The 12863-nt window shown below is 47.8% G+C and overlaps 1 protein-coding gene across 1 annotated transcript in view; it reads left to right on the top strand.

Moving 5' to 3' along the window:
* Nucleotides 1-12863, top strand: part of DYSF (dysferlin) — a 1004398-nt gene that overhangs the window by 354041 nt on the left and 637494 nt on the right. The window contains exons 19-21 of the mRNA XM_078674496.1: nucleotides 667-780; nucleotides 3480-3657; nucleotides 4949-5073. Coding sequence (XP_078530622.1) covers nucleotides 667-780; nucleotides 3480-3657; nucleotides 4949-5073 — 417 coding nt within the window. The remainder of the gene's footprint in view (nucleotides 1-666; nucleotides 781-3479; nucleotides 3658-4948; nucleotides 5074-12863) is intronic.

Here is a 12863-nt window from a genome sequence, read left to right as displayed (position 1 = left end):
CTTCTAATGTCATTTCTAATGTCACATGTGTTCCACTTTTAAATATTATGCACCATACTTGTGAGCGGCAAGGTGTGCTTAGTGGTGACTTATTTAATATATAAAATCAGCTTTTCCTGACTGCCAAGAGGTGATTTTGACAGCAGCAGGGATCAAGGTGCTGCTGACAGGCTAAAGAGGGTCGGCCTGAACCCATGTTGTCTCTGCTGCTGTAGTGGACGGCACAGTAGGTGCTGCAGTCCACAAGTGACACTTAACTTTCCATGGCACAAGTTTATTTTTACACTATAGACTATGGCCTTATAGGAAAGATACATGCGCCAATCAGGTTGAAGCCAATATAGACATGTTGGGCATACAGGACATATACTTGGCCAAAGAAAGCAGAGTTCAGGATTACCAGCAGGGGAGTCCCCAAATAAATGAAAAACTGGGGGTGACCCCCAAAAAGGGCTTTGCAATAGCCTTGGTTCTCCATGCTTCCTGCACATGGTGTTCTGAAGGTAGAATGAGATGGTTTGGGATATGGAAGTACACAGCTGAGTTTAATGGTTTTCCACCGGGCTAGAGTGCTACGCTCACATGTTTCTCTGAAGAGTACTTTCTAATATTAGATGCAGATTGGTAACTGAATGATTATTTCCTCCTGTTTGTGGCATCTTTAAGGGAGAAGGTGTTGCCTACCGCGGAAGGATCCTACTGGAACTGGAAACCAAACTGGTGGAGCATACTGAGCAGAAGGTGGAGGACATCCCCTCGGATGACGTTCTACGAGTTGAGGTAAAAGGAAATGTGTTTGGACAACTGGCTATCCCAAAAAATGCACATTAAATAGGTTTTGTGGACATGATATTCATTACTTAAATGAAATTAAATGAGGGTATTTGTAAAGCGCACAGCTACCTCACCCGAGGTGTCCCGGCGCTGTCCGTATACCGCTTAGGAACCCTTCCTGGCTTTATCCCTGTGAAATGTCCACTCCTGGGCATCCCCAAGGTGAAGCCAGGCATCCCAGCGCTGTTGGGGCCGTTGTGGAGATTAAGCAAGCTATTGTCCAGAGTTGGGCTCATGATTAGAATAGGCACCGAGGCGAGAATTATCAGGTCCGGGGAAATTGAGCCCAAGACCCACCGAGGCAGGAATTGAACCCTGGTCCCGGGCCAGATCTCTGCATCAGGGTCTGCCGCTCTAACCATTAAGCCACACTTCTCCACAATATTCACCAGAATGTTGGTCATGTTCAGAAGTCCAAACGTGGGAAAAGAAGTGTAAGTACACGAGAAACCCTAGAAAATTGGTTCTTTAAAAGCCGAACAGAAGAAAGAGATTTGAAAATGGCTCCTGAAAAATTAAAGATACATGCGGGATTGCCATTTAAATAAACTAAAACGTCTTTTGCTTGTGGGGCTGGCCCATCTTCATTCAGAATTACATCATTGTCAATGTTGTACTTTCAATTCTACAAACAGGCGTATCTCTCTATTATCTGTCTGATTTCTACATTTAAGTTGGTCTCTGGTTTTTAAATGTTGTCCTTCAACTCGCCTTTGAAGCCATTTAATTTAAAGAAACATATTTATCATTGATGCAAAAAGTTAATATGAAATGTCTATCAAGCCACATTTCACAAAATAAAGTCATTCACAGTAATTCATTGACGGCTCAGTACATTAGAAATGTATCAAGATGCAATGTTCCAGAAAAAAACATAATCAGCAAGTGTTATGCTATCACTGGTACATTTTAAATTATATTTCATCCCTGTTACAAACCTAGACACTGCAAAAAAGGGAAAACTTCGGGGTTTTAGTTAGATATTTTTATAAATATATATGTCAATTTGTTTTAATATTGCTTACGAACAGAATGCAGCAACCGTCTAAGCACTCCTAAGTTTACAGGTAGGAAAATTGAGGGAAATTGTGATGATGTTATTTGCTCAGGATCATACAATGTGTTCAAAAGCCAAATCCATTATTCGAACCCAGATCACCTGGTTCCAGGGGTCACAGCAAAAAGACTGGCCAAAATCTCTTCCATGTCGCCTTGCTATATTTGGGACAGTCTGTAGGAGAAGACGTTTCTTAAAGTGTACTGAGGCTAAGAGGAGAGACAGGAAGAGAATGATGTGCCCTTGAAATAGTCCACAAAGTTTAGTGCTTCTTTTCCTGTATTTTTTGTCTTTCTACTCCCAACAGTCAAAGACCACAATGTCAACACCGTGATTGCTTGTGTTTCCTTAGCACTTCAATCGTTTGATCTAATGCTCCAAGCTTCTTCCATGTGTGTGACCAGCACATATTGTTGTTAAGATACACATGTATGTTGTTGGATGAATCTCCTTAGCGTTTATTTTATAGTTGAATGTAGCATCAAATTATAATTTTCAACCAAGCAGTAAACACTCTGGCAAATGCTGGAAGCCATCACGTAGAAAGTCTTGTGGCCTGATTTCGGGGAGGTCGATAACAGTGAAAATTGGATGGAGATCAATCAATCAAGGGCTTGTAAAGCGCACTACTCACCTGTGAGGGCCTCAAGGCGCTAGGGGTGGGGGCAGCTCCGGATCAGTCGCAGTATCGGATCAGTCGAGGAGTCAGGTCTTGAGGTCCTCCCTGAAGGTTTGCAAGGTTGGGGAGTGTCTGATGTGCACGGGGAGCTTGTTCCAGGTCTTGGCTGCGATTAGGAGAAGGCTCTCCCGCCTGTTCTTGTTCTGCGGATGCAGGGGACCTCTGCCAGGGCGAGGTCAGCGGAGTGGAGGTTCCTTTTGGGTGCGTGGAAGGAAACTCTCTCATTGATGTATTTGGGTCCAATGTTGTTGAGGGATTTGTAGGCGTGGGTGAGGAGTTTGAAGATGATCCTGATGATGGCTGTCAAAGGTGTCCCGCTGCCAAAATTTGGCAGAAGTGAGAGAATCTGCTTATTGAACTGCTGTTGGTGGCACTGTTGACGTCTGTAAAATATGATGCCCAACCATCCATGCTATCTAGTCTACTTGTCCACCTCCAATTCCGCAGCTGTAACTATCTACTCCATTTCTGATTGGCTTTGGAGAAACTTCAAGCACTTCAGGGGCATTTGTAAAGTGCATAATGACAATGTGCCCCTACTTTGGGGGTACATTTCCAGTACCCACATATGCTGATGGCCTTTCCACCAGGCAACACACTGTAAAAATGCGGTCTTTGTGGTGTTGATTTGTCGATATGGTGGATCTTCTATGGCTAGTGTAATGGTAGTGGTACCTTTACCACATTAGCTATTTCATTGTCGCACATTTTAAGTCTAAATTAGCCACTTAGTTGCATACACCACCTTCGCTTTTTATCGGATATCATTGAGTACAGATAAGTTTTTTTAGTTATGAGTAGTTTGCGTCTAGCACTTGTAGCCTTTTCCAATCAAGCACTGTGCTGTGAAGACACCTCCAGCTCCATCATTATCATTGCTCATTCGTTCGCCTCCCATGTTTTCAACAGAAGTATCTCCGACGACGAAAGTATTGCCTCTTCGCCGCATTCTACTCCGCCACGATGCTGCAGGATGTGGATGACGCCATCCAGTTTGAAGTCAGCATCGGGAACTATGGCAACAAGTTTGATACCACCTGCCTGCCCTTGGCATCTACCACTCAGTACAGCAGAGCGGTGTTTGACGGTAAGAGAGGGTGGATTAATGTGAATAACAGTTCTATGTAGGACATTTTAACTGTGCTGACCATGGGAAGCACAAGGAGGGTCCTTTGTCTGATATTGCATGCCATCTTGAGGTTATATTTACTCTCTACACTTGTAATCACCCATGTGGCACTTGTGTCCACTCAAATAACTTCAGCAGGTTTATTCCTCCCCTGAGTTATAACATGTGATTTCACCTTCAAGCATTCAAACCGCTTTGTTACTCGAACACATCTCTACAGCTGACACTTACTGGGTTTAAACATGTGACCTGTAGGTGAGACACAGGTCTCTGCAGCTGGTGACTTAACCCACATAGAATACATAACATATCTGCAGGGCTCAGGGACATCTCTGCAACAGGAACAATAAGACATATTTATTCATTTCTTCATTCACATTTTAATAGAGCACAGGTAATTATCAGAGGAGCTATTTTTGTTATGTTATGTGTAATTGTAAAGCACACTATCGCTCACAAGGGTATCCTGGCACTGAGTAAGGGTTTGTGCCTCACCCAGCCTATGTTAGGTTGGTTAACTGAAAGGCCAGTTCTTTAGCTTCTTGCAGAATTCGAGATGAGAGGAAGGAGCTCCGATGTGGAGTGGGAGGCTGTTTCATGATTTAGAAGCGGTGTAAGAGAATGCTCGTCCTCCTATTCTGGTTCTGTGTATGCGTGGGAGTCTTGCAGATCAGACGTGTCTGGGTGGTTGGCATGGACATCATTTAGAGGTAGTCAGGGGTCGCAGCTGTGACCTCTACCTTGCTTCCTGCTACTCCTGGCACTTCCTTTGTGACCCATGGCCGCAGAGGAGGCAAATGTTTTGCCCTCACTGAGACCAGGGTCACAAAGGAAGCCCCAGAAGTAACAGGGAGCAAGCCAGAGGTCACAGCTGCGACCCCTGACTACCTCTAGATGACATCTACGGTGGTTGGTGGGAGGAGATGCACTATTCCGATAGGTGGGGCTTAAGTTGTGTAGTGCCTTAAATGTGTGTGACTTTGAACTGAGCGATTTGTGTATTCGAAGCCTGTGTAGCTTCCTGAGTTGTGGTGTGATGTGATGTCTGTGTGGGGTATTGAGGATGAACCTGGCTTCTGAGTTCTGAAGGTTTGTAATCTTCTAGAGAGTTGCTTGGTGATCGCAGCATAGAAGGTGTTTGCATAGTCCAACTTGCTGGTGACTAGGGCGTGAGTGACAGTTTTTCTAGTTTTGCTTGGGACCCATTTGAAGATTATTTTTCAAGGGAGCTTTGTTTCCTGTTTTGCAGGTTGTCAGTATTACTACCTGCCCTGGGGGAACGTGAAGCCTGTGGTTGTGCTGTCGTCGTACTGGGAGGATATCAGCCACAGGACTAATGCACAAAATATATTGCAGCACACGATAGACAAACTGGTGAGTTCTGCATACGTGCACAGGTACTTGCATGTGTTCATTTTTTCATATGTTTCTTGTGGTGTACACACGTGGAATCTAACCGACTTAGGTTGCGTGTTGTCTGCTTTTCACATCATGTCTCCTTGTTGCGTTAAAACGTTTATATTACATTGTTACATAATATCAACTTGTGACATCGCAGCCACGTGAAAACTTAATAGCCTGAATGTTATATCAAGCCCACTTATAAAGTTACATGAAACCTGCGTGTTACACCACACGGACTTGTTACGTAAATGTGTTAGTTCATGTCTTCTACACACTTGTTGTTACGACAGAAGTTCTTTAAAGGAATATTGACTACAAAAAGGTAATCCTCGTGGCCACTGAACCGTCCATCTCTTCTGTCTCTCTACAAATCCAAGCCAGGACACATACACATAATACACACAGACACACACACACACAGGTAGGCCTATGTCAGGGAACAGTAAAAATGCAGACACTTCCAGGAGGTACAGACACGCAGGGAGGTTGGACCCTCTGAGGACAAAATGGAACCTTTTGGGAACTCCCCGACTAGCTCTATGCTGTGGTGACGTGACCCATTCTGCCTCCTTCCTCCTGTCCGCTAATATGAAGTCTCTTGCCGACAGCAGTTGTGCATTTTTCTTTTTTGTTGCTGTGTCAATCATCCCACTGCAATGCCAGGGAAGTCTAATCCTCCTCAGGCACGTTTGGAGCTTGTAGATCTGCCCTATGAGGTTGGAATCCAGTTCTTCAGAGGATCAGAACAATTAGCACTTCCATCAGTTACTGTTATGTTATCTACCGGTTCTGTTATTTTTTTATTTTTTATTTTACGGAGTTTTATTTATATAGGGCGAACTTGATCTGAATCGGGTATCAGAGCTCTTTTCATAGCACCAATTGCATTACATTTTTTTAAATTTTTCAAAAAGTTTTTAAAAACCTTTTTTTTTAAACTCGGAGCGGTACATCAGTGTAATAAACATTTCGACATATCAAGAAAATGTAGTGTATGACAGTGTTATACACCTTCCCGCATCCACCAAGTCCATCAACATTTACCCCCCTAGCAATATTCTTGTACGACAGTTCTGTTTCCAATGGCACTTTCCGGCTAAACCCTCTCCCTGCGCAATTATAAATAACAGACACCACAATAATTCCTTACATTAGTACAATTAGCTGTGCTCACAGTCCCACATCCATTCGGTCCATGAAGTGCTTATTTCTGGTGACAATATCTCAGTTCGTCATTCCTCAGGGACTTAGCACGTCGTTCCGGCAGCACCCGCCCACCAGCCCGTCTTCACCTCTAACCAGACCAGCACAGTTGGCCCTAGGGATGGACGGCAGGTGTGGCATCTTCAATCTCCCTTCCATCAACTGCGTCCTCATGGTTATGATCAGTGGTGGCCCTTTGTGCCACGAGATACACAGTCCGTGGGCTCCAAATGTCCCTTGGACAGGACTTCATGGGTAATGATTCAGCATAATAACCTAGGTTTTCTTGCCAGGTAGTCAAGGTTTGAATCCGACCCTTAAACTTGGGGGCTCTCCCCCTTCCCCATCGGCACGCAATCTGCCTCTTTGCTATGAGGAGGCCTAGCGCCAGGAATTTCGTATGCTCAGTTTTTATATCCTGTGAAAGGCCTAGCAGTCCCGCCAACGGGCATGGGTGCAGTGTAACCCCTAACATGTGGGACAGACCTTCAAACACTTGCCAAAACAGTGCAACTTGTGGGCGGTCCCAGGCTAGATGTAAAAAATCTGCACCCTCTCTGCCACATCTGGTGCACCTGTCACTGTCTCGGAGTTGGAGACGGTGGAGTCTTGTGGGTGTGTGGTATATCCTGTGTAGGAATTTAAAGTGTATCGATCGCAGCCTACTATTCCCCGTAATAGCCTTCGTTTGAGTGCAACTGCGCTCCCATTGCTCATCTGTGAGTATAACCCCTAATTCTCTGTCCCAGTCCTGCCTGGCTCTACTCGTTATAGAGGGCTGCACGTCTTGGGTGTGTTTATACAGCAGGGACACCGCGTGTGAGGGGGTTCTTTCTGCAGAAATGCCTGAAGTGCTTTGAATCCAGGCGGCTCCTCCGGAAAAGCCGGGGTCACCACTTTCACACTTAATCTCAGACTGGTGTATAGAAATGTATCCATAATCGTGGGTGTGTGGTGACCAAAAAACTGGTCCAAAGTACGAAATTGCCCCCCAACATACAAGTCACCCCATGTGGAATAGTTCAGGGTGTCTAGCATCTTGCAACATATCCCTTCCGTTGTGACGGCAAGCATCGAGTTGCGTCGCAGAGGTGTATTGGAAGAGTAGGAGCATTCAATTTCTGGGCTATTTTCAACCAGGCTATCACTCTACAGTCTACCATGGACGGATCACGTCCTCGTTCACTAACCTGTGTGAAAAGATAAGGCGAAGGGGGGGTTGGAGCCATATAGCCATCTTTCACCGCGAGATGGGGCATGTAAGCTGGAGGGTGGAACCAATATGTCACGAAATGGGCTTGGGCACAATAACAATAGTACTCGAAATTGGGCACATCAAAGCCCCCTGTCGGTAAGGTAGCATCATGGTGTTAAGAACTAGGCATGGCTGTTTCCCTCCCCATATAAGTTTGGAAAGTTGCGTCCTGAGCGTTTTAAAGAAGAACCTGCCGGGGTGATACGGGATGTTGGTGAAGAGGTAAAGTAGCTTTGGCAGTATTACCATTTTTATCAGTGATATTCTCCCTGCCATAGATAGAGGTAGATGTAGCCATTTATTTATATTGTCAGTAATTTTATCCATGGCTACACCGTAGTTAGCCCTCATCAGGGCATCCTTGTCCCTTGTGACATGAATACCGAGATACTTAACTTCATCCATCTCCCACACCAGCGGATAGTCCAACTGGTGCTGCAAGGTGGCATCTGTCAGGGGGAAGACTGCCGATTTCGACCAGTTGATCTGGATGCCAGGCAAGGCCCCAAATTTAGTGATTTCTCTGAGTTCCGGATTCAAATTCTCACTGGGTTTATGAATGTAGAGGGTCATGTCATCCGCATATAGGGAGATAAGTAATTGTCTGGACGGGTATATCAGTGCTTTATCATTATGACGCTGACGTAACTTTGCGGCAAGAGTTTCAATTGCTAGGGCGAATAAGATGGGGGATAAGGGGCACCCTTGTCGCGTGCCTCTGGAGATGGGGAAGGAGAGGGACCGTGTTCCGTTAAGGAGTTCTGATGCTATTGGCCTGGTATATAAGAGTTGGATCCACTGAAGGAAGGAGAGGGGCATGCCCATACGGCCCAGTATACCCATCAGGTAGTCCCACTCCAGGGAATCGAACGCCTTAGTGGCGTCTAAGAACACTGCTACTGCAGAGCTGTTAGGGTCTATGTCTTGTATGACTGAGGCCAGAATTCTGAGGTTGTGGGCTGTGGCACGATTTGGTATGAACCCTGGTTGGTCAGGCAGCACCAACCTCTGCATAAGGAGGTTCAGTCTGTTCGCTATGACTTTGGCTAGGATTTTCATATCGCAATTTAGGAGGGATAGGGGACAGTATGAATCACAGCTGTCCGGGGGGTTTCCCCGGTTTGAGCAGGGAGGTGATGACCGCTTGACGCATGGTCTCTGGCAGACATCCTTCCTCCCTCGCTGTGTAGAAGACCCTTTTAAGGATTGGAGCAAGAATATGAACATACAACTTATAAAATTCGATCAGAAACCCATCCGATCCTGGCGCTCGCCCTGACTTCATGTGCATAATAGCTTCAGTTATCTCGCCCAGCTCCAGTTCGTGGTCCAAAAACTTTCTTTGGGCATCCCCCAACCATGCCAATGCCGTGTCGTCCAGATAGGCCGATAGGTCCAACGGGTCCCCACTGTGAGTGTAATACAGTGTGCTATAAAAACTAGTAATGGCCTTAAGGAGGTCAGGGAGGTTCCTGCAAAGCGCACCTTGCTCATCGACCAGTGCGGCCACATAATTGGAGAATTTAGGGGGCCGGACCGCTGTGGCGAGAGCCTTGCCCGGTCTATCCCCTTCCCCATACACTCTAGCCACAAAAGGCCTGCCCCGGAATTGACCCTCACGCTGTGCAACCTCCTCGTATTCAGACATCGTTTCCCGCAGTTTGGCTTTCAGGGCGTGTTCATTAGGATGCATGGCTATATCCCTCTCAAGCTGTTTGAGCGTCTGTTCCAGCCTAGCAAGGTCATGTCGTAGTGTCTTTAATACTCCTCCACCTCTAGATATGCACCATCCCCGGACTGTGACCTTGAAGGCTTCCCACACTGTAGTAACACTAGGAACTGAATCTATGTTATGCTCAAAGAAGTCCTGAATGTCCTGCTCAAGATCCGCCTTAAAGACAGCGTCTTGCAAGTGTAGGAGATTAAGGTGCCAGTTACTATAGGGGGATTGCCGCTTTGGGGTCCGCAGTGTAATCAGTACAGGGGAGTGATCAGAAAACGTTCGTCACAAGTGTGTGGCCTGTACTACCCAGTGTGCCATTCCAGCCGATATAAGAATGTAGTTGAGTCTTGCCCAGGAGGAGTGCACCGCTGAGTAGTGTGTACCTTCCTTCCCGTTGGGGTGTATGTGCCTCCAAGAATCTACAAGACAGTTGTCTTTCGTGAGGTCCCAAAGTACCTGACAGGTATGGGTGTAGTGTGCTGTAGTCGTGTTAGATATATCTCGGTGTGGGTGCATCACAGTATTGAAATCCCCCCCAAACAACAAATGTGGTGTCTAACTCCTGAATCCTACTCCAGAGTTGTAGGAGTGTATGGGGGTCATCATAATTGGGACCATGATAGTTCGCAAAGGTCACATCAAATGAATCAAGCCTTCCCCAGAGGAGGCAGTACCGGCCTCCGGTGTCTGCTTCTGTTCCCCCCGTTACGAAGGGTAAGCCTTTTTTGATTAAAATCGTGACCCCCCCGGGCATAATTAGAATAGGAGGCAAAGGAGCGGTGCGCCACCCAACGGAATGCAAACTGGGGCATGCTGTCAGGGCGTAAATGCGTTTCCTGTAACATGGCTATTGAGACATGATGGTGATCTAGGTAATTTAGCACCTGTCTCCTTTTTCTAGGGTTATTTAGCCCTCAAACATTCCACGATACTAATGTAATTGCATGTTTATCATACGTGTCATCTGTCATTCCTGCCATAGAGCTGGGCCATTATAACCTGCAAGTTTGTGGGGTTTGTGTGAGAACTGACATTCATACTTCCATTCAAGAAATAAACATTTTCATCCCTCCTGGCTTCCCCAACTCGCTAGAGTAACTCCCTCCCACCCTCCCCCAAACCTCCCTATCTGAGGACTGAAGTGGCAAATGTGGCATGACACTCCCCAGCTCCCAAAATCACCCCCCCCTCCCACACCGGCTCACCCAACTCGCCAGGCATCTGCCCTGCCCCCCCAAAAACTCAGTCAAAGTACCTTCAGTTCACTACTCCCCTCGGAGGGGTGTCCAGGGATAAGTCTCCCTCGAATAAATGAAAAAAAAAAACAGTATCAAATCCCAAATTAGGGGGTATGCCCTCATTCAGGGGGCCGCTAGGGGCCTTCACCTCGCCAACTCAACCTCCTTGTTTCACCCATCTACAACCCCGGGTCACTTAGGGATCGTTACAACGAGACGGAGGTGAGTGCTAGGGCAAAGCAATCAGTCAAGCAATCCACAAATTATGTAGCCATATGTCACCATTCGGCTTTGCGTCCAGGTTATCCATATTGTCCGCACAGTCCTAAACTGTAGCCGAGACAGCATGCGGATGTCAGCCGGGCTCCGAGAGCAGAGAGTGGGATCTGGAGTGTCGGTGAGCGGAGTTCTCTCGTGACGTCGAGCGGCGGTCATGTTTAAGAAATTCCTCCACTTGATGAGGAGAGTTGATTAGCTGTTGTTTCCCCCATGTTGGATTCGCAGTCTTGCAGGGTAGAGCATAGCATATGTAATTTCTTGCGCTTGTAGTTTCTTTTTAACCGCCGTGAATTTACGGCGGGCTTCTTGCAGAGCTTGTGTGAAGTCTGGGTAGAATGCTAGCGTAGTGTTCTCATAGTGGACTGTGCCTTTTTCGCGTGCCAGACGTAGAACTGCGTCCCTGTCCCGATAATTCAAGAATCGCATTATCACCGGCCTCGGTGGGGCCCCAGGGGGGGGCATTGACAGAGATCTGTGGGCTCTCTCGATAACTAGATGAGATGAAAAGGCAGCCTTGCCGAATAAGTCAATGAGCAGTCGTTCCAGAAAGTCCTCCAGGTGCCCCGTGTTGGTGGATTCCGCAAGGCCTAGCATACGTACATTGTTCCATCGAGAGCGGGCCTCCAACTCCTCGTTTTCGTCCGCAATAACTTTTAGGAGTTTGTCCATCTGCAGAACATGCTGCTTGTTCGCTACTGCTCTGTCCTCCAGTCCCGACACCCTCTGTTCCACCTCCGTTATTCTCTCTTCATGCTGGTCGAGTTTGGTACCCACCGATTCCAGCCTAGTGTTTATTGCGTCCATTTTGGCGTCTATGGAAGTGAGGCTTTTTTGCATCCCCATTAAGATCGCCTTCCAACCCTCGTCTCTCGTCTCCTGTGGGTCTTTAACATCTTGTTCCTTCGAGGCTTAGCTCACTGCCTTGCGAGAGTCGAAGGTGAGCCTCGCTCTCTGGGTTCTGTCTTCCCCATGTCGTCTATACAGTGGTCTATTCCGAACTTGCGCTGCCCCGCGGTTAGCAAGGCGCCGGTGGTCCGCGTCTCGCCCAGCCCAGCGGTGAATTCAAATTCAGTACCTGCTTTTTTTATCCCCAGGGCAGCTGGATGGGTCAACGTAAATCAAAGTTTTCTTGCCACCGCCATCTCTGGTGTCTTGTGTGGGAGTGCGGGGGAAGCAGCTGCCTCCAAGTGTTCAAAATGGCGGGTCAGTCAGTTTGGGTATCCGGCCGTGGAGAATCCTGCCGCCTCACATCCAAGCCCGTTAACTACCTCCCGTGTCACGCATCGCAGCATGTCAGGGCTTCGCTCTCTCCCCGGCTCCCCGGGCTCCACCGGCCCTCACCACAGCTCGTGTTGCCAGGACGGCCTGAAGGGGCAGCGTCGTGGTTGCGTAACAAAATGGCGCTCCAGGGCCTGCGATAGCCTCAGCTGCCGGTATCTGGCATACCTTTTGTGGGTGTGCACGGTGCCGTATTATCCTAGCGTCACATATTCCTGCTTGTATTACAGCCCTCAATGCTCTCAGCCGCCCGACAGCGTCCCGACCAGGTTCTCTACACCGCACCGCTCCTCGACCTACGCCGTCCGCACCAGGCCCCCCGGCTGTTTCCGACTTCGGGGGGTAATGCCGCCTGTGTCCCCACGAGGAAGGTGCCTTCACAGGATGAGGGGGGAGATAGTCCGCCTCCCGCCGACGCGCCGCTGTCTGTCCGCCGTAGGTTCTGTGAAGCGGCCTAGACCGCCTCGGCCTCACGTAGCTCGCTCATCCGTCCGAGCGCTCCAGGCTGTACCAGTCTGAACTCCGCCCTCAGGCTCTCAGGCTCACCAGGCAGTCTCGCATCGGGATAGTGGCCCCAAAATTGGACCGGAGCCGTGGAACATGGTTCGCCACAATGTGGTGATGTTTTAGGATCACTTTGCTTGAAGAGGATGGGGGTTATGTTTGTTAAATCGCCCTTGGCGGCGGGAGCCTCACAACGGTGCGGCCATATTGGTTCAGCGCCACCTAGCGCCCCCCACCGATTGCATTACATGAGGATACATTCCTTTTTTTTTAATAGACA

This window comes from Lissotriton helveticus, chromosome 2_1 (genome assembly GCF_964261635.1).
Source record: "Lissotriton helveticus chromosome 2_1, aLisHel1.1, whole genome shotgun sequence".
Lineage (NCBI taxonomy): Eukaryota > Metazoa > Chordata > Amphibia > Caudata > Salamandridae > Lissotriton > Lissotriton helveticus.
This window is presented reverse-complemented; position numbering and strand designations above follow the sequence as displayed.